Source organism: Rhinolophus hipposideros, assembly GCF_964194185.1.
Source record: "Rhinolophus hipposideros genome assembly, chromosome: 23".
NCBI classification, from domain to species: domain Eukaryota; kingdom Metazoa; phylum Chordata; class Mammalia; order Chiroptera; family Rhinolophidae; genus Rhinolophus; species Rhinolophus hipposideros.
The window spans coordinates 15,046,526-15,070,628 of NC_138069.1; the positions used below are offsets into that span (position 1 = coordinate 15,046,526).

A 24,103-nucleotide genomic window follows, 5' to 3' on the forward strand; every position below is an offset into this window, starting at 1 on the left:
GTGCGGGGTCCACAGGCACCAATCCCAGAGACACAGGCGAGCCTGTGCTCTCAAAAACCTGACTCTCTGATGGCTTCTAGTAGCCAAGTTATAAAAGAGAAAAATTACTAATCGTGGTTACTATGGGAGTTGGCGTTGTGGGCTCTACTGATTGGTCGGGGCTACGGCAGGGAGCAATTGATCATGGCTTCAGGTCCTGGTGTCAGTCATGGCCTTGTTTAGTCTGCTCTCCAGGGGATGCGATCCATGGTCGTGAGTCTGGAGCTAGAACATAACTGAGGCCAACACGTTATCGTTATTCAACTAAAACCTTATTCTAATTTGAGGTTTGGTTATTGTTGTCTTGATCATGAGTTTGACACTGACCAGAACCTAAAGTCCTAAAGGCTTAATGCTTAAAAAGAGTGGATCTACGGTATATGTGCAGTAGGGGGATCTGGGGGAAAGAATGCAGGTGAGTTATAGTTCTCTCAGGCTAAACAAAGCTAACTTGGACTAAAGCAGAATGAATGCTGAAGAGGTTCATGTGTGGTTCCAAAAGGATGCTATGGGCAAAGGTAAAAGAACAAAGGAAAAACATAAAGCAGTTTTTTTATATAAAGTCATTTAATTGCTTTCTCTGTTAAAATACACTCAGTCCAGATGCAGTAGATCAAGTGACCAGATTTTTCAGGATTCAGACTCCACCCAGAGCTGATTCCACCTATGTCAAACCTGGCTCTGGTCACAGAACATTCACATCTTTAATTCCAAATACTGAGTGGGATGCAAATGATGTAATCAATATCTAACACATGGATATATAGTTACTTGGTGGTCACTGCACGAGGTATTAACAATGCAGGCTCAAAAAATATGTATAGTAACTTGGCCCTTTCCCAAAACAAATATATCAGGACAATAAGCTTACACCTAAATGAATCTAAAATAAATACGAATTAAGTGCTAGCTCCTGTGAGGAACAGTGCATGCAGAGACTACTTGCATATGTTGGCCAGTTGGAACAGAAACCTTCTGGAATCCTGGCAGTGCCTCCTTTCAGAACCAGTCCTGAGTGTGAGGATGGAAATGAGAAGACCACATAGCTTGGCCAGGCTGCTGGACGCCCTGTTCCAGTGAGGTTTGGAGCTCAGTGTAATTTCTAATAGTTACCAACAGGAAGCATAGCAATGGCATTTTCCCTCGGGTCACTTCTTCCAAGCTGGAGGTGATCAAAGAAGTTCAGAAGTTTTCTGGTTTGAGATGAACCCCATCTCAAATTGCTAATCTGGGGGCACGGATTCCTTCAAGCTGCAGTGTTCTTTGTGGTGAGGCTTTTCATGCTTCCCTCCTCACTGCTGATCCTGCAGTGCAGAAAGCACTTTCATTCTAACCACTGAGAGCTTCAGTTTCCACTTGAGCCTCAAGCCCCATTTCTCAGCTCCACTCCGATACCACGTCTCCAATTTGTACTGATGCTCATAGATATGGTCTAGAGCTGCAGCCAATTTCTGACAGCAAGAAAAAGCATTACCACAAGAGTTTATATATGACCAGGAAACCTTCCAAAGGATGTAGGCAAGAGGAAGACGCTTATTTTTTACCACCATGCAGACAACCCATCTAAAATATAACCCAGGAAATTATAGTTTAACAATATTCTGGTCCATACCAAATAGATTAAACTATCCTTCAACTGAATGCAAATACCTTTCCCTTGAGGAAAACAAGATGTGAATGTTGTGGTCTATTAGGTAATAAATAAAACAGTACCATCAGTGCTATAAAAACAGACAATAGACCTGACATTTATTGGAGTTAGTTAGTATTGCCTCTATTTAGTATCATCACAGATAACTCATGTCTGCCATGAAATCCATAAAATATGTGACTACACTATTCATGGGCAGCTAGAACAGGTCTTTTAACTTGTCAAGTCAGTTTAATTATGGCCCATTTTCTAGCAGGGGCTGGGGAGAGGAAAGCTTTGATTTTTATGTACACAGGAAAATCTTCCATCAGTCTGTCTGGCTTACAGGCACATTTTACCATGTAAATCCCCTCAGTCACTCAGAGAGGATCAAGGAAGCCCCCAAAACCCTGGAGGATAGACATGGGTGGGCAGCAAATCTGGCTATCTCTGGAGCTGCTCCCCCGCTTCATAGCTGAGTAGTTGTCCCCTGCCAGCACCAAAGCCCCACTCTTTCCCTCTGGACGCATATCCTGACCTGTGGAATGCCCACATGTTGAATCATGCTAGACACATCTGCCTGAATCATGGCTATCCATCCAAAGGAGAAATTCTACTTTGGAAATCAGTTTTCATGTAGATTCTCCTTCCAACAGGAACTTTACTTCCATTCTGAGAAAAATATGGAGTGTAGACTACAGTCACCAGTAGATGACTCTCCTTCCAGGTTCGGCTTCATGACAATCTGGGCCACTCAATCCTGGTAGCTCGTCTTTGCAGGAAGGCCCAGAACTACATGGCCCAGGTAACAACTTATGCCCTTTCTTGTCAACAGTGGGAAGGGCTGCCTGTCTTTGAGGGACCTCATGTTTTGTATACAGAATTGGTGTAGGGAGGGGCTTGCTTTCTAAAGACCAGGAAAGTGTCCTGAGTGGATGCAGGACTGCCATAGAAAGGATACAGGGTCACAGGGCCGGGGGGACAGGGGTATCCTCGGGAAATATTCTGCTTTACCAACCTGGCCAGAATCGTCTGAGAAATGGGGATGATCTCACACTTTCTACCTGATAATCAGCCTAGCATCTAGCTCTGCCATTACCAGTGTGTGACCCAGGTCAACCATTCATCTATCTGGGTGCATGTTCTCATTCATAGAAGCAGGGATAAGATGTCTACTTCACAGAGCTGGGAGGAGGCTAACTTAAGAACATATATGTGAGAGCCCCTGCTTCATGCTAGGCACTCAATAAATGTTGACTACATGGAAAAGCATCTCATATCACAAACTACAGGGCGCCGGGTTAGACAGTGACTGCTGGGGCCAACCCCAGACCCTCATAGCCCGGTTGGCTGGCAGTACCTCTTCTTAGGTCTGACCGCTGTACCTCTGTGGGGTGTAGGGACCAGCTAAAGTGGGCAGCTGAAAAGGGAAATGACAAAAAGAACATTCTCTGGGTTCTCTGATGGACTGGTGAACTTGCACTAATTATTACATTTTACCTTCAGCCCTGGCCCCTGCTTCCTTCTTCTAAATTGTCCATTGAACTGTTTCACTCAATAGCTTTTAATTTCTGGACCCTCTGCAAGGGAGAGAGGAAGTAAAAGAAACTGAAATCAGACAGTTTGCTAATGCTAGTAACTCAGAATAAAGATCAGGCAAATAGAAAACTATTTAGTTTCTATAATAGTTTACATTTCTCCACATTCCCCTTAGAACATGGAACTAGGAGTAGGGACATGTTCCAAAGGCAGAATCCTAGGGGAGGTGACAACTCTCATGAAGGGAGAGGTATAATTCTTGGTGCATGTCGTAAACAACGAGTATTAAGCTGCTTTGGCTACGCCTAGGAATGACGGGGTATTGAGACTTACGTACAGAAGGGAAGAAAGAAAACATGGATGTGCTCTGGGAGGGCCTACATTCCTAGAGGCAGGGCAGGCATGGAGCAAGGGGGTTGAATCCAACGCTTTGCCATTAATTCAACTTAGATGAGCTGTTCCTGCCCCCTGGAGCCGATGCCCAGGAAGGAGTCTGTGATGACAAGTCTGGCTGGCTCCATGCTCAAGCGCCTTCAACGCTGCCCATCAAACAAAGTTAGCAAATTGTAAAATGTTCATTTCCTAATATTGTATTATAAAATGGAATTAGGAACATAAATAGTAATAAGTAGCAAAACCCCAACCCTGTGTAGGACTATCATCCTCTCAGCCACCTCTGCGTAGGCCAATAAGTTTGGAAAGTTTTTCACAGTTTTCAAGTTTCAGCGACTCTGCTTTCTGTTTCAGTCGTTCATCTCTGTATAATCCCGCCAAATTTGTTAACTCCGACTCTGAAAGATAAAAGAGGTAACCAATGAATCAAGAGTTGAGCTCCTTTGCTTCATTTCAACATTCCTAGACTCAAAACTCCTTTATTTAATGCTTTTTCTTTCAATTAAATTTAAGGAACTCATTTATTCAAGAAACATGTATCAGGCAGCTACACCAGGTGCTAAGGATTAAAGGACACCTGTGGTCCTGGGGTCCTACACTATCTGCGCTCTATTCTAAAAGCACCAGCCTTACTTAGTTCTTATCAATAGAACATTTGGCACCAGACTTAGGAAGCCCGCACATGTGCAGTAAGAGGAGACTGTTCCACAGTCTTCCTACGAATGGTATTCAGATAGCAGTCAGGAGAGAATGGAGTCCAATCGCCTGTTCCCGTCATCCGAAACAAAGACAGCTGCTTCCTTCTTTCCCGTGTTGCTGGATCATAGCTCGTACGTGCTAAGTGACACAGAGCCTACTTCCGGTGGGTATGCCTTCTGCAGAAGGCCGAGTTGCTGGCGGCTTTCTTCATTCCCTCCCCACATGTGGGGTTCTTAACTCAAAGGCCAAAGGTAGCTGGGCTCTTTTAAAAGTGCTTAATCTGGACCCGGTGACCTTTGTCTCCTTGACTAAATGAATTTCATTCTCTCTTCATGGTGGAGACGATCATTCTATTTTTAACCAGAGTGTAATCTCTGCTGTCTTCCCCGACTCAACGCCGGTTGGCTGCCTCTATTTTTTATTCTCCTGTAAAGTTTCAGGGACAGTTTTAGGAGGGAAGGCCTGAAAGGCACCTCCAGAGATGTGTTGTGTATTAACATGATGGCATGCTTGGATGGGCTGTGTGGCTTCTGAAAGCCTCCGACAGCCCGCAGCAACTCGTTGTTTAAAGGACCATACTTGTGAAAATGCTATTTTAATCATTTAGAAATGTGTCTGCTCATTCTTAATCATCTTGCTGACAGATTTTGTTTCTCTTGGTGGAATGAGAGGCACCTGTCAGATTAATCAGCAAACTGCCTGCAAATAGGAATTAAAACGGGGAACAATGGGCATGGGTTTCTGAATACATTTCTGTCAACACAAAACACTGTCTGGCATTTCTGCTCACAATGATTCTATTTACACCAAGTAAGGCCCAAAGTGCAGATTAAGTGCTGGACTGGAGGGTGAGGGGTGGGTATGCATGAAAACTCTCCCTCTACAATGGGGGCTCAGAGCCTGGGCCCCAGCCCAGCAGTTGCTTGGCAAGCAGCACGTCTCCTAGGCTCCAGAACAATGTGCTCTCTTCTCTTGGCATGGGTGCCTGCAGTGCCTGCTAGCCAGAGCTGGCCTTGGCACGGTCATCCTTGCAGGTGACAGGACTTCATGGAGGATCATGTGCCACACCCCAGTGAAAGCCCTCTGCTCCTGTGTCCTACCTAGTGTCCCACTAACTCCATTTCTCTGGCCCCTTTGGCATGTGAGAAAGCTGTGCAAGAGGCGTCTACAAAATCAGCCTATCCCTTTGGTCCTCTGGAATCATAGTTAAGGATCAGATTCTGTGGCTTTGCTTTTCCTTGAAATGACTTCTTTAGGGTTGTTGTTTTTTTTTTCGTTCTCGTTCTTTTATTATTTTTTTTTATTTCTTTAGGTGTTTTTTTTTTTGCTTACCAAGCTTATCTTAATGCCTCATTGACTGAAATCTCATTCCAGAAAACATTAAGGATAGTGATTCTTACTATGTTCTACATTGAAGACCACTGTAACAAGCTGATGAAAGATAACAGCACATATATTAATGCTTTTCTCAAAACATAACATTGCTTTTCATCAAGTTCATTGAAACGAGGTTTCAATGCTCTAGAGACTGAGACCCCTGCTTCCGAGCAATGACCTTGCACAGGTCACTATTTCAAGGAACCATGGTCCACACCTCCACGTCCATGCTTAGAGAAACTTCTTTCCCAACTGCCAATGAATCCTTTTGCTCTTCAGTAAAGCAAAAGGTTAACTCAATGAAAATGTTACTTTTGACAAGTTCTGTTAATATTCAATAACTTCTAAGAGAAAAAAAAAATCTTTGGGAGGGCAGGATCCAGAGAACATCTTTTCTTCTTTGCAAAATGTTTCTTTTGCCCTGATTTCCACTGTAACAGGTGGACAGAGAATTGAGCTTTCAAGGTAAACTGACTCAGGCAAATTGTCAAGAGAAGTGAGCCCCAGAGCCTCTCCCAGGAACACTGCACAAAAGCCCGGTTGAGAGTCTTGACATTTGTAAAACCCCAACAGATCCCAGCACCCATACAATCCAGCCCCACGAGACAGTGCTGCATCCGGTCTAGCAAGGCCTGGACTCCTCAGGTACTAGGCACTGACTGTGTGCCAGGCACCTTGCTAAGCGTTATACCCATACCGTCTTCTATAATCCAACAACCCTTCTAGAAGGAAGTGCATTTATCCCCATTTCAAAGTTTAAGCTTCTACCCACTCTGCTACCCTGCTCCAGGCCATGGAAAGAAGTGCTCCTCTGTCAGGCAGGGCGAGGATCCCAGCTCAGCTCGCCAGGCCAGGAGGCGGTTCCTGCCCATTACTTTTCTCCAGCCCAGCCCAGTGGCATGGCCACTTCCCTTGGCATCAGGTTTATTATCTAGATGTAGCTAGGAAGGCGAAAACAGGGCAATTAGTGTTCATAAGAAGGGATCACTCACAGAAGCTCACACACAATAAGCCTTCTAAGGAAGAGCAGGGAAAAGAAATGAACAAAAGATTTTGAAAGACAATGGCTAACTTTGCTAAAATCAGTTTCCATTCGGTATTGTGCCAAGAGTGAACTTTGTTCTCCAGTGGGTTTATTTTTACAACCTCCAAGTGCTAAATTTAACCTTGTTGGCTGCACTTGCTGTTGGATCCGGAGGGCAGATGCTGCTTGGTCTCAAATGGCACTTGGGTTGTGTGGAGGCTCCGGACAGCCACCATCCTTAAATGCCAGAAATAGACTTTTAAGGGGTGTGTGCTGATAACCCACCATTTGGAACTTGTGGGTACATGCACCAAGTTTACTCACTGGATTTTTATTTATACCTGGAGAGTGCCGAAGCCCTGAAACTAGGCCTCATGGGGATGGGACATAAGCCACATTAGGTGCAATCCTTACCATGAGTTCTTTGCATAGTGCCAGCTGGGGTATGTGTGTGGGTGGGTGTGTGTCTGAAGAATGTGAAGTGCAGATCATACAGTTCTTGTAGAAGGCAACAAATTCAAAACCCTCCCAGGGGCCAAAACAACGGGGGACTTTTAGGACACACACTGTGGCCTTTACCTGATTTGAATCCACGAATATACTGCCTTTTAGTCTAAGGCCTTTATCTTGCTCCAAATTCTTTCCTAATTTTTGCAAACTTACAAAACCTAGTTTAACATGAGGTAGTGTATTTCCAATAAAAAAGCGACTTCCTCCTCCTGCTTAATTCCCTTTACACCCCAGAGCCCTTGCCCACCACGCTCCTAATGCACCCAAGAGTTCGGGTGGGCTTTGCCCTACAGAAGGAGAGAGCAGGGAGAAGGTCGCTAAGGGCTCGGGTTAGGACACTAACCCTGCTATGTGATGACTACTCCTCAGCATTTCCATTGTTTCCCAGTCCTGAGAATCCTCTCTTCAAAAGATCTGTTGACCACCTGTTCTGAGGCGAGGACTATGCCAGGTGCCTGGGACACAAAAGTCCTCAGACGTGGTTGTTCTCCTCAGAGAGCCCACAGTCCAGCACGGAGACTGACACGTACCTACAGAACACTGACACTGCGAGAGCACTACTGTGTTAGCTGGTGAATAAAGTGCTTTAGGAACACACAGGAAGGCGAGATTAACTTGGAGGTGGGGTTGGGATATGCGATGGGTCAGCAAGGGCTTAGCAGCACTGTGACTGAAGAGCTAATTTTATAAGACACTTTTAGATGTTTAATAATACCCAGTAATAAGGTTTTTAAAATGCATTAGAGTTTGCTTTTTAAAAGTTACCAAAGCCAAGTTTTATAAGATACAGTTACTAATGGTGTGTGTGCATATGTGTGCGTGTGTGTGTGTGTGTGTGTGTGTGTATGTGGAATTCAGTGGCATGAAAGGTGAACATATTGGCTGAGAGACAGCGCTACTGTTGCTACCAGGACTCCCGATTAACACTCACTGGAACTGAAAGCCATGTGGCAGACACTTGGCTTACAGTTCCCCCCTTAATGTTACCCTCATTGTCTCCAGAGAAGGAAACAGAGTGGAAGGCCTGCTCACACCCACCTGTGCTGAAGGGGCAGACCAGGGAGGGTGACTTTTGTTCAGTATGGTCAAAACCAACTGGATAGGAAGGGAGGGACACAGGACTCAAAACCAACAACCTACAAACCTATGGTCTGGCTCAAAAAGTTAGACTGGATCAATCAGCTTTCCCTCTAGGAAAATGTGAAATTAGGAAATTGGACCAAACCAGCAAGCAATTAACACTTACAGAGGAAGCTTGTGATATGGAAGGGAGCCAATGACTGGTGGGGTTGGGGAAGTTGGATGAGGTAGCAACCAAAACAAACCATGGAAAATAAGGTTACGAAGGAGGAGAGCTTGAAGAAGCAAAGGAAGGCAGCTGGCAGACAGAGGCAGAGACTCAGAGACAGATAGACAGGCAATTAGTGCTGCCTGCCTAAGTTCCTAAGATTTCCAAGTCCTGGCCACATGTGTCCTGTCAATAAACTTTCCTTTTTCTTTTTTTTGGTAGTATCCTGAATGGGCCTCTGTCCTCTCTCTGTTCACATAAACATGTGCAACTCCAACTAGGAGAGACAAGGGATCGAGAAGCTGGGTACGCCAGGTTGGAAGCACGACCACCAGCTAAAAGCCCTTTTACAGCGTCTTACTTTGTTGTTTCTCCTTCCAACAACTCGTCTGTATGTAATCAATGTAATCCTTCTCTATCGTCTTCTCCAGGTCACGCAGAGATGCTCCCCTGTAGGCCTTGTCAAAGTTTTTATCCACAAAGTAAGGCACCTGCAGGTTCTGGGTTTCTCTAGAAATGGTGTAGCCCATGGCCCTGAAACAAGGAGAGAGGCTCAGGTAAGCTTCTCATATGTTAACATTGGCCTCACATATGTCATGATCACAATCAGGTCTCTTGACATAGGGGAGATGAAGATATCATGTTCTGATGCACTTAACATTTATTATTTCCCTAGCAAAGCAGTAAGTATAATGTCATAATTGCTATTCTTTGAGCATATTCATACTGTGGATTCGGCCTCAGGACAGTTACTTTATTCTCTAAAGGATTCACCTCTCTTACTCTGCTTTTTACGCTAAAAGTAGAACGCTAATGCTTAAAAAAACAATTTGTATATTGTGTGGGACCTGGCATAGAGTAGGCTATTGGTAAATGCTGGGTGAATGAACTGATTGTCACAGTAAACTATTTGTACATGACCAGAAGGCTTTGTACATGACCAACCTAGCATCAATCCTTAAAACACAATAATAAGTACTTCACACACAGCTGCTAAGTGAGAACTGCAAAAAAACTCAGACAAGAGATTTCAGTGATGCTTCCTAGCTAATTCTCTGTGGGTCTAAGATATCCAGTGGTATCTGTGGCTCAGAAACATTAACATGCCTGGGTTAACTAAAGTCTAACCATAGGGAAGTATAGAAGGGAGCTCAAATTCAAGTTAGAACAATGTGACAGCAATGTGCAAAATGCAAGCTGATTTATTCCAACTGGACAAATTCTATCTCAAATGAGTTACACTTGACCTCTTTCCAGGCTTCTCCTTTGATCTCTCGACTTAAGGATCTTGCTGAATTTCTAAGAGCTCAGGCTATGACTGCTCCCACCTTCCTCTGGGAAGCTGTTAGCAGGTTCCTTACTGCCACCACTGGCCTGACAAGAAAGGAGGTAGCGGGAGCAGATGGAAGAACTTAGGAAATCAGGAAATAGGAGGATCAGGCCAGTGTGAACTGATAGCAATAACCTCTCTCTGAGTCTGATTTCTTCTCTGTAAAATAAAGATATTGACCTAGAATGAGAGTCTTCAGTGATCACCAACAAAGATTCTTCCTGTTATATATTGCCCCATGGACTCCATATTTTGTAAGGTTTCTAGCTACTAAACCATAATAAAGAGTAATGACTAATTTCTCATTATTAATTTAAAAAATAAATATTCTTAAAGTTGAGTGTGGACCGGAATAATCTGGAGGGCTTGTTAAAACTCAAATTGCTGGTTCTCATCCTCAGACTTTCTGATTCAGTAGATATGGAGCGAGGCCTAAGAATTCGATTTCTAACATGTTGCCATTTGATGCTGATGATGCTGGTCTGGGGACCAAACTTTGAGAACTGAATTAATTGAAGAAATAAAAACATTCCCATCAGAGGTCATAATCTACAGACATTACAATGAATTTCTATATTTTCAGCTGAAGCAAAGAAATGTGATACTATGGGTTGACTAGGAAGCCTTATCATGAATAAATGTCCTCTTCTTGCAATTTCTTAAATTGAAAAGAATCACTGGACCTCAGTTACTATGTTCCCAGACCTACAGAAATCCAGCGATACTATCACAAGCTCAATAAGATCCTTTCTAACTCTAACGTAGAGTGATAAGGATTTAATCTGAAACTGGGGTTATTCTATTAATCCTGCAGCAACTAGTTGTTGCCGCTCTGCAATTGACCAGATGATGTCGCTGTCGCTGTAGAACAAAACAACTCGTATCCTGAGGACACAGGAAACTGCCCACATTAGTTTTGAGTCTGCACTATTACTATCCAGCTGTTCCTTTAAACGCAAAATTAGTGTTTTCTACAACAAAAGGTGAAATGAAATGTTAGTAAGGTATGGGAAAAACCCAAAAGTCTTTCACCCTTCAGATTGTTAAGATTTATGAATATTTGACTTACGATTTGTAGAATAGACTATACGGGGGGTTAGCAGCTAGCAGCTGAGTAATGACAGATATAATCACAATCACAAGAACTGGAAGTAACTGAATAAATGCAGAATAAGTAGTCTGAAAAAGAAAAAAGTATTTGGTGTAAGTGTTCTTCATTAGTATAAAGCTTATAGAAAACAGGATTGTGCTCGCTTCGGCGGCACACATACTAAAATAGAAAACAGGATTGTTTTCCCAACGAAAATACAAATTACCAATACAGTGCACAAAGCCCCAGGCTTTTCTGAAAGGCTGTACTTTCTGCTGAGAAGTACCAAACGACTCTGTTCTCTCTGCTGAGAAAGCTGAAGGAGGCCCGCCCACAACCAGGATTGACACCTAGTAATTCTCCCGCAGCCCCCCACCCCCTGCATCCAGTGAAGCAGATGCCTCTGGATGAGCCTCTTGGACTCTCAGGAGACTATGTTAGTATTATGCAACTTTGTTGCTTTGATCACAGCTGAACAGACTCAGAGACATCTAACCCTAGCAGGAAATAATCACATTCTCCCCCGCTAGGAATTTGGAATTGAGATTCATCACTGTTCACTGCTAGGCAGTCACTAGAAGAAAGGACACATACTCTTAGGCCCTGCGGACTGGCCATTTGCAAGGAGAAGTAGAACAAGCCAGACTGCAGGGAAGTGGGAAAACTGGAGACAATCTGGCCTCTACTAGTCATGGGGAGCACAGCTGTGTGGGTGCCTGACCACCCCTGTTCCTGATTCTCATCTGCCCTGAGGTCCAGCTGCACTTCCTGCTTCGAGCTCCATGAGACCCCCTGATCCCTTACCTTAACCCCCTTTTAGTTCTGAATATTTTGAAGCAGGTTCCTTTTTTATTCAGTCAAGAAACCTTGATCAAGACAGCCCACAGGGGAACTGATTTACTGAGACAGCTACCAAAGAAGCGGGGGTACCATTCTGGCCTATTTGGGCCCATTACCCAGCTCTTCTACTGCCTCAACTTAACTAAAGCTCATTTTAGTAACATATTTCTGAACGTTGAACTTCTAAAACCTGATCAGACACCATAAAGGCTACTCAGTACAAGTGTCTATGAGCAGCAGTTCTGTCCTTCCGGCACCTGAGGTTTTTCTTCTTCTTCCTCCTTCCGTGTCTGCATCTTCTCATGTCGGTGCCGCTGGCGGTAATATTGGGTGTCATCGGTCACATTTGAAAACATATGAATATTTCCTGGAAAAGAAAGAAAAACCCTTAGTATGTGATGTGGCAGACATTCTTTCCTTGCCTTTTCCAAGGTCCTTCTCTGAGGGCAGAGTATTGTGCCATCTTACCCCGTAGAAAAATCAAAGCAGTAGGTACGCCAAGTGAACTAGCTGGACATAGAATGTGTTAGCTCTCCTGCCTTTATTTAAATAGTCCTTTGTAATCAGTGAGTGAGAGAACCCCAAAAAGCTAGTAAAGAAAGCTTTTGGGCCGTGAGTCCTCTGTGACATGCTCATGTTTGTTTCCTTGCCCAATATCAGATTATGTCTCTAGTATCTTTAATAGCAATTCATAAAATTCAACTTACTTTCTAAGCATTTAATTACCCCAGCTTCAACTCTCTGGGGGTACTTTTTAAATTTTTATCTTTAGTTGCTATTTTGCAATAATGATAATAATAGGCATCTTGTTACTTATTTATAAAGCACTTAAAAATATCTAATCTTCACAGCAGCCCTGTGAGGTAGGTATCATAATCCCCATTTTTCACGTGAGGAAACAAAATAAGAGACACGAAGTGATTTGGTCAGAATCATGCACAGTTGGAGGCTAGAGACTTGCCTCAAACCCCAGGTACTTGATTCCAAATTCTTGCTGTTTCCACCATACCATGTCCCTCTATTCAAATCCTCAAAAGGAGCTTGCTGATACATATATTTTTTAAATGATAATTTTCGAATACTAACCTGTAGGAAAATGTCCTCCAAAGAAGACGTTGAATAGCTCTTCTGGAGTGATGTCAGCTTCAAAGTCCCTGTAATAATTATCAGGTCTGGCTCGAGGGGCAGTGAAAGTCACCTGTTCATCTCCATATTCATCATAGCGGAGTCTCTTGTCAGGATTGCTCAGGACTGCAAAGGCATTTCCTATCGCTGCAACCAAAACCAAAAAGCATCTGAGTACATTACTGTCTTTGCTATATAGCTCCAGGTAGCAGCAATGAAGAGCCCAGAGCTGATTAGTGCTGGATAGCTTCACAGGAGCCCAAGGGAGGTGCCTGGGCCCAGAAAGTTCATCAGAGTGCTTGCCCTTGAAATTTTCCATGATCGAATTTTTAAAGCCAAAAACAACACTGGACTCAAGATGAACTAAGAACTACTGCTCTCATTCATCAAATATGTGTTCTTATTTCACTTGAGAGCAATAGTTTATGGTTGGAAACAGTTTATACATAAATAGTGGTGGTCTAACTTGAAGTCTAGAAACAATCACCTGAATAAAATAATCAGTAAAATTATTGCTTGGCTAAAAGCAAAGCCCTCACTCATCACAATCTTATTTCAGCTTCCTTTAGAAAATGGTCTTTGTAGAGATTAAGAAATGTATCTCCAATGTCTCAATGAGAGATCAGAGACTGAATAGATTATATACGCTTACCATGACCGCTCCTCCCTATTGGTCCAATTTCATTTAAACATACAACATGTACCTGCAATCAAAAAAAACTTCAAAAGAAAATCTTTTAAGACATTCTCACCCCCTACCTCTGACTCAGTCAACACTATCAGAAACACAGTCAGAAAGAGCATTTCTTTACGATTCTTTCACCTAGGGAATTGTATTAAAAGTTTACAGCAATAAAACAGCTAAGCAGAAAAAAACAAAAAAACTTAAAGTTGCTCAAACATTCACATCCCTTGAAATCTGGCAGATTTATCAGAGAAAAGGCATTAGTCTGTGAGATCTCTTACATGAAACTATAAAGAGAATGTGGGTTATCTGTTTCCTTGTAGAAACTGTAGGGGAGCTAGATTCACAATGGAACATCAACAAAAGTAGATTGTCCTCTGAGGTAAATGTTGGCTTTTTAAAATTTCTCAGATTTATCAATTTTTACTTTTTGTTTTGAAAAATTTCAAATCTATATAGCATTTTGCCATATTGCTTTCCTCAACTCTGTACATACATACAAACATGTATATAATATATATACGTTTCTTTTGCTGAATCATTTGAAAGTGGGCCGCAGATATAATGACACTTCACCCCTAAATATTTCAGCATATAGCTCCTAAAAAGAAAGACATTCTCGTACATGGTCACAATACCATTATCGCAGCTAAGAAAATGAACATCAATTCATTGTTACCCAGTAAATCCATGCAAGGTTCATGTATTTTATTTGGTTTTATGTTCTTTTAGTTTCTTTTAATCTAGAACAGTCTCCTCACCTTTTCATTATATTGAATTTTTTGAAGAATAAGTCAGTGTTCTTTGTAGAATGTCCCATATTTTGATCATTTCCTCATTATTAAATTCAAGTCAAACATTTTGGCAGGAATACCACATAGATGCTATACCACATAAGGTTAGGTTATTCCAATATTTGGGGAGGGTCAGTTGCATCAATTGGTTAAAGTGGTGACAGCTAGATATCTCCATTATAGAGGAATTTTCCCCCTTTGTAATCAATAAATATCCTAGGGGGTGATACTTTGACATCATATGAATATCCTATTCAACAATAACCTATCACCCAACGGTTTTAGCACCCATTGATAATCCTTGCCTGAATCACTGACTTCACTGGTGGTGAAGCTCTTAAGTAAGGTTTTTATTTATGCATTGGATCCAAAATGATTTAAAAAATATATTTCTGAAAGTATCATGGAAATTCATGGAAGAAAGATTTGATTTATAACTGTATTTATGCTTTTTATACACAGAGATTTCACGAACAAAGAGTTCCACGGTCAAAGAAGTTTGGGAATGCTGTCTAGGCACGACTTGTTAGCAGCCCCCAGCCTGTAAGTTCCACAAGAAGAATCATGTCTGTTTTATTCACGGTAACACCTGGCACCTAGATCTTCAATCAGTATTTGCTGAATCAATGGATGAATGGTTCCAAAAGGTATTACAGAGAAACCAAATATTTTTTCCAAAAGAAATTAAGGTAAGTGAATGAAGACAGGAGGGAGCTATGCGGGTGATCACTACTGAAGAGGTGTGGCAGGAAAAAAAAAGACCCTGCATGTGGCCTTATGACACAATTACAGGGGAGGCTGCAAACTTATGACCAAATATCACAAGGAGGGCAGAATTACGCATCAGTTCAGGATCAGACCTTTGAAAGCCTCTGTCGCTCCAGGAGCACAGTTCTTGTCAGGGTGAAATTTCAGGGCGAGTTTTCGGTAAGCTTTCTTAAGCTCTTCATCACTGGCATTTCGAGAAACTCCCAGAATCTCATAGTAATTTCTGCATTTCTTAATCCTAAAAACACACATCAGAAATACGTATGTTTACAAAGGCCCCTTTTGTTCAATTCACTGCAAAATAGTAGATCGATCCTTCCTCCAATCTGTGAGCCCCAAAATAAACCTCAAAGAAAATTGCTGAACACATTAATGAAACATTCAAAGTTATTAACAATGTCCTCCTCCCACTGAGAGCTTAATGCCTTTCAAAGTATTTTTACATCGAATATTTTATTCTTTCTATAGCCCTGCAAGTGGATAGAACAAGTATGCTAATCCTTACCATCAAGGTGCAGGCTAAGGTCCTGGGAGTTGAACCATAGTAAAGCTGGAAGAAACACCTAACCACCCTATTTGTTCTCTCTCTCTCTCTTCCTTATGGCTATCTTTTTAAACTTTGTTTTTAAAAGTTAAATGTACACATAGTATAAGATGTGTATATTATTAAAAATATCCAACAGTACTAAACTGCATACAGTGAAAAATCTTCCTGCTTCCACATTGCCTGTCCCCAGTCTCCTGCTGTTAGTTTTCTGTGAATCCTATGTATAGTGTGGGTATATGTACAGAGAGCTCTCTATTTTTTTATTACCTAAATGGCAGTTTTTTGGTAATTAAAATCACCTTTCTAAATTATAATCACCATTCTACATCTTGCCTTTTTTTTTTCTTAAAACTAACAATTTATCTCAGAGGTTAAGCCATAGCATATAGAGATGAGAAGTATAGGACAAAAGTTTAGACTAGAGTGACAGTTATAAACTTTTGATTTCAGAAATTTTTTATACTGTTAAAAATTATTGAAGACCCCCAAAGAGTTTTTGTTTATATGAGTTATGTCTGTGAATATTTACCATATTAAAAATGAAAAAACAAATTTAAAACACAGTGATGAGATAATTACGTATTGGGTAGGCTCTCAAAAACTCCACTGTACACTCACTCAGGAGAGAAAGAGAGTGAAAAAAGGCAAATGATGTGTTCATATTATTATGAAAATAGTTTTAAACTTGCAGATTCTTGAAAGGGCCTTAGGGTTCCCAAACCACACTTTGATAATTGCCGGACTAGAACATGAACTCTGGGGTCAAAATGTCTTAGTTGGGATCTGATCTTGCTGTGTACATCTCTGTGCCTCAGTGCTGTCTTCTGAAATGGGCTAATCATGATAACTATCAGATTGGTACAAAAGTAACTGCGGTTTAAAAGGTTAAAAATAATTGCAAAAACGGCAATTACAACCTAATATATCTCACAGAGCTGTTATGATTATTTTTATTAGTTTCAGGTGTACAAAACAATGTAATAGTTAGAAATTTACACCCCTCACAAAGTGATAACCCCCCTCCCCTAATCTACCAGCCCTCTGACATCGTATATGGCTGTTACAGTTCCAGTGACTCTATCCCCTATGCTGTGCTCCACATAGAGCTGTTAGGATTAAATAAAGTATTCATCCAAGAGCTTGATGGCATCTGACATCACATAAATATTGCCTATTATAATACATCTGTTATACAGTTTTATATTATACAGTATTATTACAATATTATAAAGCTGTACATTGTTGCATTTTATGGATGTGTATACATCCCCTACTGATGGGCATTTACAATGTCTCAAGTCTGCTACTACACAATTCCGTTAGGCAGGCAGCAGCCCAGAGTCTTGTTGAAGATTTTACAGTTAGTCAGGAACACCGGCTGGGCTATAATGCGGGGTCTAGAATGTCAGTCAGGGCCCTTCCTCCAGAGCTGCCCATGGGGATCCTTTGGACCCCAGCCGTTTCCAATCCCTGCTTTCATGGTAGGTACTCCTCTGCCTCTCTTTTTTTTTTATAAATGTACTTGTTTAATAACAGGCTTTATTGAGCTCTAATTCACATATGACAAAGTTCTCTCTTTTAAATGTACAACTCAGTGGTTTTTTAGTATGTTCACAGGGTTGTGCACCCATCATCACTATTCCAGAACATTTCATTACCCCAAAAAGAAACCCCATACTCATTAGCAGACACTCCTATTCTCCCATTCTCCAGCCCCTGGCAACCACTAATCTACTTTCTGTTTCTATAAATTTATCTATTCTGGACATTTCATATGAAAGGAATCATACAACATGTGGTCTTTTGTGCCTGGCTTCTTTCATTAATGTAATGTTCAAGACTCATTCATGTGCATGTATCAATATTTATTCCTTTTTATTATTGAAAAGTATTCATTGTATGCAGACCCCATTTTGTTTATCAATTCATCAGTTAATGAATTTCTGGGTTGTTTCCATCTTTGGGCTATTATAAATAAAGCTATATGAACATTCATGTACAAGCTTTTGTGTCGAAGTATATTTTTCTTTCTTTTAGTATATACCTAGGAGTGGATTGCTAGGTCGTAGGCTACTTTTAGCTGTCTGAGGAACTGCCATACTGTTTTCCAAACTTCCTGCACCATTTTACATTCCTACAAGCAATATACAAGGGTTCCAATTTCTCTGTGTCTTCATCAATACTTATTATTGTCCAGCTTTTTTATTATAGCCATCCTAATGGGTTGGTGTGAGGTGGTATGGTATCTCATTGTGGTTTTGATTTACATTTCCTAATGACTAATGATACTGAGCAACTTTTCATGTACTTATTGGCCATTTGTATATCTTCTTTAGAGGAATACTTGTTCAAATCCTGTGCCCATTTTTTAATTAGATTATTTGTCTTTTTATTGTTGAGTTGTAAGTACTTTATATGTTCTAGATACAAGTCCCTTATCAGATATAAAATTTTAAATATTTTCTCCTGTACTATGGTGTGATTTTTCACTTTTTTGATGGTATCTTTGAAGTACAAAGTTTTAAATTTTGATGAAGTGTAACTTACCTATTTTTTATTTTGTTGCTTGTGCTTTGGGTGTCATATCAAGAAATCATTGCCTAATCCAATGTCATAGAGACTTACATTTATGTTCTCTCCCAAGAGTTTTAGCTCTTTTATTTAGGTCTTATATTGTCTTTGGGTTAATTTGTATATATTTATGAGGAAGTTTTGTAGTTTTCAATGTACAACCTTACATTTTTGTCAAATTTATTACTAAGCATTTTATTCCAAGCATTTAATAACTTTTTTGATGGTGTAATAAGTGAAATGTTTCTTTTCCATTTTTGGGTTGTTCATTGCTAGTATATAGAAAAATAATGCTTTTTGTATATTGATCTTGTATTTTGCATCTTTGATGAACTCATTTATTAGTTCTAATAGTGTGTGTGTGTGTGTGTGTGTGTGTGTGTGTGTGTGTATTCCATAGGATTTTCTACACTAGATTATATCATTTGTGAATACAATTTTACTTTCTCTTTCCAATCTGGATGGCTTCTATTTCTTTCTCTCACCTAATTGCCCTGGCTTGAACCTCTAGTACAATGTTGAATAGAAGTGGCGAGACTGAACATACTTGTCTTGTTCTTGTCCTGTGTCCTGTTCCTATCTTGGAAAGCATGTAATTGTTCACCATTAAGTATGTTAGCTGTGGAATTTTTATAGACAGATTTCATCAGGTTGAGGAAGTTCCCTTCTATTCCTACTGTGTTGAGTGTTACCATTAAAGAGTATTGGATTTTGTTAAATGCTTCTTTTGCACCTATTAAACTGATCGTGTGGCTTTTGTCCTTTGTTCTATTAATATGATTACATTGATTGATTTTTCATTGGTTAAACAACTTTGCATTCCTGGGATAAATCCCACTTGGTCAAGGTATATAATCCTTTTTATATGTTGCTAGCATCTATATCCATAAGGGATATTGATTGATAGTTTAGTATTCTTGTGATATATTTGTCTGGTTTTGGTTACAGGGTTAACACTGGCCTCATAGAATGAGTTGGAAAGTGTTCCCTTCTCTTGTATTTTTTTGTAATTAATTGTGAAGGATTGGTTAATTCTTCATCAGATATTTAATAGAATTCACCGTGAAGCCATCCTGGCCTGGCCTTTTCTTTGTGGGAAGTTTTGTGATTATTAATTCAATCTCTTTATTTGTTGTAGGTCTATATGATTTTCTATTTCTTCTTGAATCAGTTTCAGTAGTTTGTATCTGTCTAGGAATTTGTCCATTTCATCTAGGTTATCTAGTTTGTTGACATACAATTGTTCATAGTATTCTCTTAAAATCCTTATTATTCTTGTAAAATTGGTAGTGATATCCCCACTTTCATTCCTGATTTTAGTTGAGTATTCTTTTTTCCTTGGTTAGTCTAGGTAAAGGTTTATCAATTTTGTTGATTTTCAAAAAAACAATTTTGTGTTTTGTTGAGTTTCTCTTACTTTTCTATATTCTAGTTCATTTATTTCCACTCTATATTATTTCCTTCATACTGCTTGTTTGGATTTAGTTTGCTTTTCTTTTTCTAGTTTGTTAAGGTGAAATATTAGATTATGGATTTGAGATCTTATTAAAAAATATATGAACACTTACAGCTATAAATATCCTTTTAAGAATTGCTTTCGCTGTATCCCATATATTTCAGTATGTTGTTTTCATTTTCATTTATCTCAAAGTATTTTCTAATGTTCCTTGTGATTTCTTTTGTGACCTATTTGTTAATTTAGGAATATGTTGTTTAATTTTCACATTTGTGAATTTCACAAATTTCCTTCTGTTGCTGATTTCCAAGAACATACACTGTATGATTTTAATCGTTTTAAATTTATTGAGGTTTGTTTTATGGCCTAACATATGGTCTATCCGAGAATATTCTATGTACACTTGTGGAGAATGTGTATTCTGCTGTTTTGGAGTAGAATGTCATATAGATGTCTGTTATATTTAGTTGATTTTTCTTGCCTCTCTTACAGTAGAAGTAGGGCAGCTAACCTGAGATTATACCTTAATACTCCACTTCACCTAGTCTTGCCTCTGAGGCCAAGAAGCTATTGTGCTTCAACAACAATAATAATAAGTACTCAATACTTATGTAGCACATTGTCTGTGCCAGGCACCTACATAAAATCATTCAGTTAATCCCACCACAAGCTCACCTTTGTACCCCAAGCAGCTGTTCCTCGGTATAAGTGGCACTCCCCTCACCCTGCCGGGTCTGATTCCGCTCATTCTCAGACTTCTTTTCCTTTTGCGCCTTCATGCAATTGCAGCAACCACAGGGGTCATGACTTTCAGGAGGTCTGTCTTCTGGGTATTTGTTTCTTCTAATTGCATCAATGTAAGCTGGAAAGCAACAGCCCCTCCATTAGGCCTCAGTCTGCCTACAAATCATCTTTGCTACTTGTCTTAGCTATCTCGGAGGCTGCTAATAGGCATGAGCCAGTGAATGTGAGGGCCAGACTACTGACCTCATGCTGACTTTTAAGCATCCATACAAAACTAAACAAACATCTTCCTTCAGAAAATATGGAGGCAACCACGAACAACTTAAAATGCCATAAACATGAAGCATAATAATGTCTACCATACCTGCAGTGGTTGTTCAGTCAGCAAATAATTTTGACTTGGAACCAGAAAAGGGGCTCAAGAGGCATCTGCCCAATATTTTGCCTTTAGTGCAGTGTAGGGAAGCCTACTTCTCTGTGGTCCATGGTCAGAAGTAACATAGCTCATAAAATAATATTTTTGTTGCAATGCCTCCCACCACTAAGGTTGAAAGTAGAGGTGAATTCAATTCTTTTAACTAACAGTAATAGAACTAATATGTACAAGACATTTGGTTAACTAGATCAAGGAGATGTACAGGTAAGACCTACTCCTGACCACAAAGAGGTTATAGTTTAAAGGGAGAAGATTCAATTAATCATAATGCTTACAAAATGTAAAGAGGGCCATAGCAATCAAGTCAAAGAAGGCAGAGTACTCATGCCCTATCTGGAGGGTATGGAAAAGGCTGTAAAAACATCTTTCTTCTGCTTAACACCACTAAGTGACTATCCACTGCTACTTGTCCAGATTTCTTATCATGGACCTAGGCTGCCTGTCTAGCCTCATCTCTTACCACATGCTCTTTTGCAGTCTACAAGAATGCTTGAGCCACACCAAACTCCTTTCAAATCAGCAATGCTGTTTCTTTTCTCTGTGCCTTTGCAAATGCTGTTCCTTCTGCCTAGGACACTCGTCCGCTAAGTCAGCCTAACTCCAGTGCACCCTTTATGTCATCAAACGTAATCCGTTCTCTATGCGGCCTCCTCTGACGCCCAGACTGTGTTGGGTGCTTCCCAAACCCATGACCTTGCTGTATTTAGCCCAGGCGTTACTGGCCCTGTTTTGTAATTGTCTGTTTACCTGTCAAACTCCCTCAGTGAACTGAGAGTTCTGTGATCTCAGAGGCCCGCGTCTGTCAAATCCCTGCTGCAGGATCAGCATAATGCAGGGTACATAACAGGTACTGGATCAATATTCTGTCTGACTGTTGGATGGAAAAGGCCGGCCTATCCATCCTGGTACAGGCTGCAGGGATTAGACCAAATCGAGAGCGAGGACCAGGCGGCCCAGTTTGGAGGTGAGGATAAGGGCCGAGAAAGGAAGCTGTGGGAGAGCAGCGGAGCATCACCCCGCTGACCCTCGGGGCCACCCAGGCGCGGGCGGGGCCTGATTGCCGCGGGGGCCCTGGGCGGGGCACGGGCCGGGGCGGGGCTGGGGGCCGGAGGCAACAAGTCGTCACGGATGACTCGGTTCTCGGAGGGTTCCACTGCTTAAGCCAGCGCTCCTGGTTTCTGGATCCCGGCCCCTGCCCTGGGTGGTCCCCCACCTCGTCCGGAAACCTACTCAGGCTCAGCATCTTCTCATAGGCCTCCATCCTTCACCTCCGGCCCAGGATCTCAGCCCTCGGGCACCTTCAAGAGCCCTATTCCCGATCTCTCCCGAACCTCGCCCTCTCCGACCCTCTGGCCAGGACCTGGTATACCTTCCGTCCAGCGCTCCCCGCTGCCCAGAGTTGCTGCCATATCGGTCGGTTGCTAGTCAGCAGATCAGCCGAGACTCCCCCTCGCCTGAGGCTGAAAGATATGGGGACGAGAAGCGCGGGGCATGCTGGTTATTGTAGTCAAACCCATAGGAGCTGCGGGACAGTAGGACTACAACTCCCGGCAGGCTCCCGGAGGGGGGCCCTCGGAGATGCCACGGAGTTAGGGGCTCGACACTTGAAAGCGAGGGCTGTGGAGGTGCGTTATTGGTAGTTGACTGCTCCGCGGCCAGTGGCTCACCGCAGGAAACTGTGGACCCCGGGAGCCTCACTTTTCCTCATCTGTAGAATGGGGAGACACGGGGGACACGGGGGACATTCAAGGAGGCGCGATGAGATCCTGCTTGGGAAAGGCTTTGCAAAGTGTGGGCTAGAAGGTGACAGTGTAACTATTTTTCTCCTCAAGATGTCGTTTTAAAATATACGCTAAGGCCTGTTGAAGATTCAGAGACAGGTTTTGGGGATGCCAAATCCAACCCTGGGAACTTAAGAGCCACCAAAAGTAGAAAAGGGTGGTAGATTTATGTAGTTAGAGGACAGTCAGGATATGCCCTAGCTCTTCAGGACAGAGTAATTAGAAGGACCATTAGAAATCAGGAGTAGAGAAAGAAGAAAAAGGCAGGCACACATTGGAACCGATATTAGAGCCTCTATCTTTGCTGTTCCTTATCCTTCATCCTATCCTACTCCAGAGCCCTCTGAGACTTTTCTCCTCTCTTCTACCCTCGTCGTTTCCTTGGCCCATTCCCTTCTTTTCTGAAGGACCCGGACTTCGGAGATTAGTAAAAAGGAAATGAAATATTCCTGCTCAGATTTGCATGGAGCCTTTTAGCAAAGAATAAAAGCACTTCTTCCGAGGTGGATGGGTACAGTGTCCTTACTGACTCATGCCTGCAGGTGAGTTCAGATGGCCAAAGACCAGGTCTGCAAAAGTGAAAAATGATCATGTACATCCCCAAACAAAACTTTACCTGGAATTCATTGAACTCTTAGCCAGGAATCAGTTATGTCATTTATGGTATCAACCAGTAACTACTTAGGCAGTTGGGATGGGGAGATGTACAGCCCTAGACACAAATTCAAAGGATACAAGCCTTTTGTGATGTACAGTTCTATCCTTTCCCTTTAGTCATGGTCTTGGGACAAATGATCTCACAGAAGGCTGGGTCTTGGGCCGGCCTGGTGGCTCAGGCGGTTGGAGTTCAGTGCTCCGAACGCCGAAGGCTGCTGGTTGGATTCTGACATGGGCCAGTGTTAGATGGCTCAGTTGGTTGGAGCGGGAGCACAGGCTCTCAACCACAAGGTTGCCAGTTCGACTCCTCAACTCCCGCAAGGGATGGTGGGCTGCGCCCCCTGCAACTAACAACAGCAACTGGACCTGGAGCTGAACTGCACCCTCCATAACTATGATTGAAAGGACAACAATTTGACTTGGAAAAAGTCCTGGAAGTACACACTGTTCCCCAATAAAGTCCTATTCCCCGTAAAAAAAAAGAAAAGAAAAGAAAAGAAAACGCCCACTTTAAAAAAAAAAAAAAAAGAAGGCTGGGTCTTGAAGAAGCCACTTGCGCTCTGCAGATGAGGGACCTGATCAGGGACATCCACTCCAGAAAGACTGCCCTGGAAGATAGACAAGGAAAGGTGGGGTGCATCTTGCAGTCCAAGGGCATAGGGCTAAGGTCTGGAGATACTCAGGGATGTTATAGTATTGTGAAGTTAGAGGTATCAGGTTGAGAGTGTGAGTGCTAGAGCACTGTAGGAGGTAAATGGATTGAAAAGGGGTACTATGAAT

General features: G+C 41.7%; 1 protein-coding gene across 1 annotated transcript; it reads right to left on the reverse strand.

The window, feature by feature from the left end:
- Positions 1–594: 594 nt before the first annotated feature.
- DNAJC18 (DnaJ heat shock protein family (Hsp40) member C18) lies at positions 595–22,374 on the reverse strand. The gene is made up of 8 exons (XM_081034950.1): positions 22,255–22,374; positions 20,381–20,567; positions 15,224–15,369; positions 12,846–13,031; positions 12,017–12,126; positions 10,899–11,008; positions 8,861–9,033; positions 595–3,999 (listed from the first exon to the last, which is right to left on the reverse strand). The coding sequence occupies exons 1-8, from the start codon at positions 22,292–22,294 to the stop codon at positions 3,875–3,877; spliced, it is 1,077 nt and encodes a 358-aa protein (XP_080891076.1). The 5' UTR covers positions 22,295–22,374; the 3' UTR covers positions 595–3,874.
- Between the last annotated feature and the right edge of the window lie 1,729 nt (positions 22,375–24,103).

Coding starts and splice junctions, on each gene's coding strand:
- DNAJC18 (XM_081034950.1), bottom strand. CDS start 22,294: ATGGCAGCAACTCTGGGCAGCGGGGAGCGCTGGACGGAAG. Junction 13,032..15,223: donor AGCGACAGAGGCTTTCAAAG/GTCTGATCCTGA, acceptor TTTTGGTTGCAG/CGATAGGAAATGCCTTTGCA. Junction 12,127..12,845: donor TGGAGGACATTTTCCTACAG/GTTAGTATTCGA, acceptor TTTCTTTTCCAG/GAAATATTCATATGTTTTCA.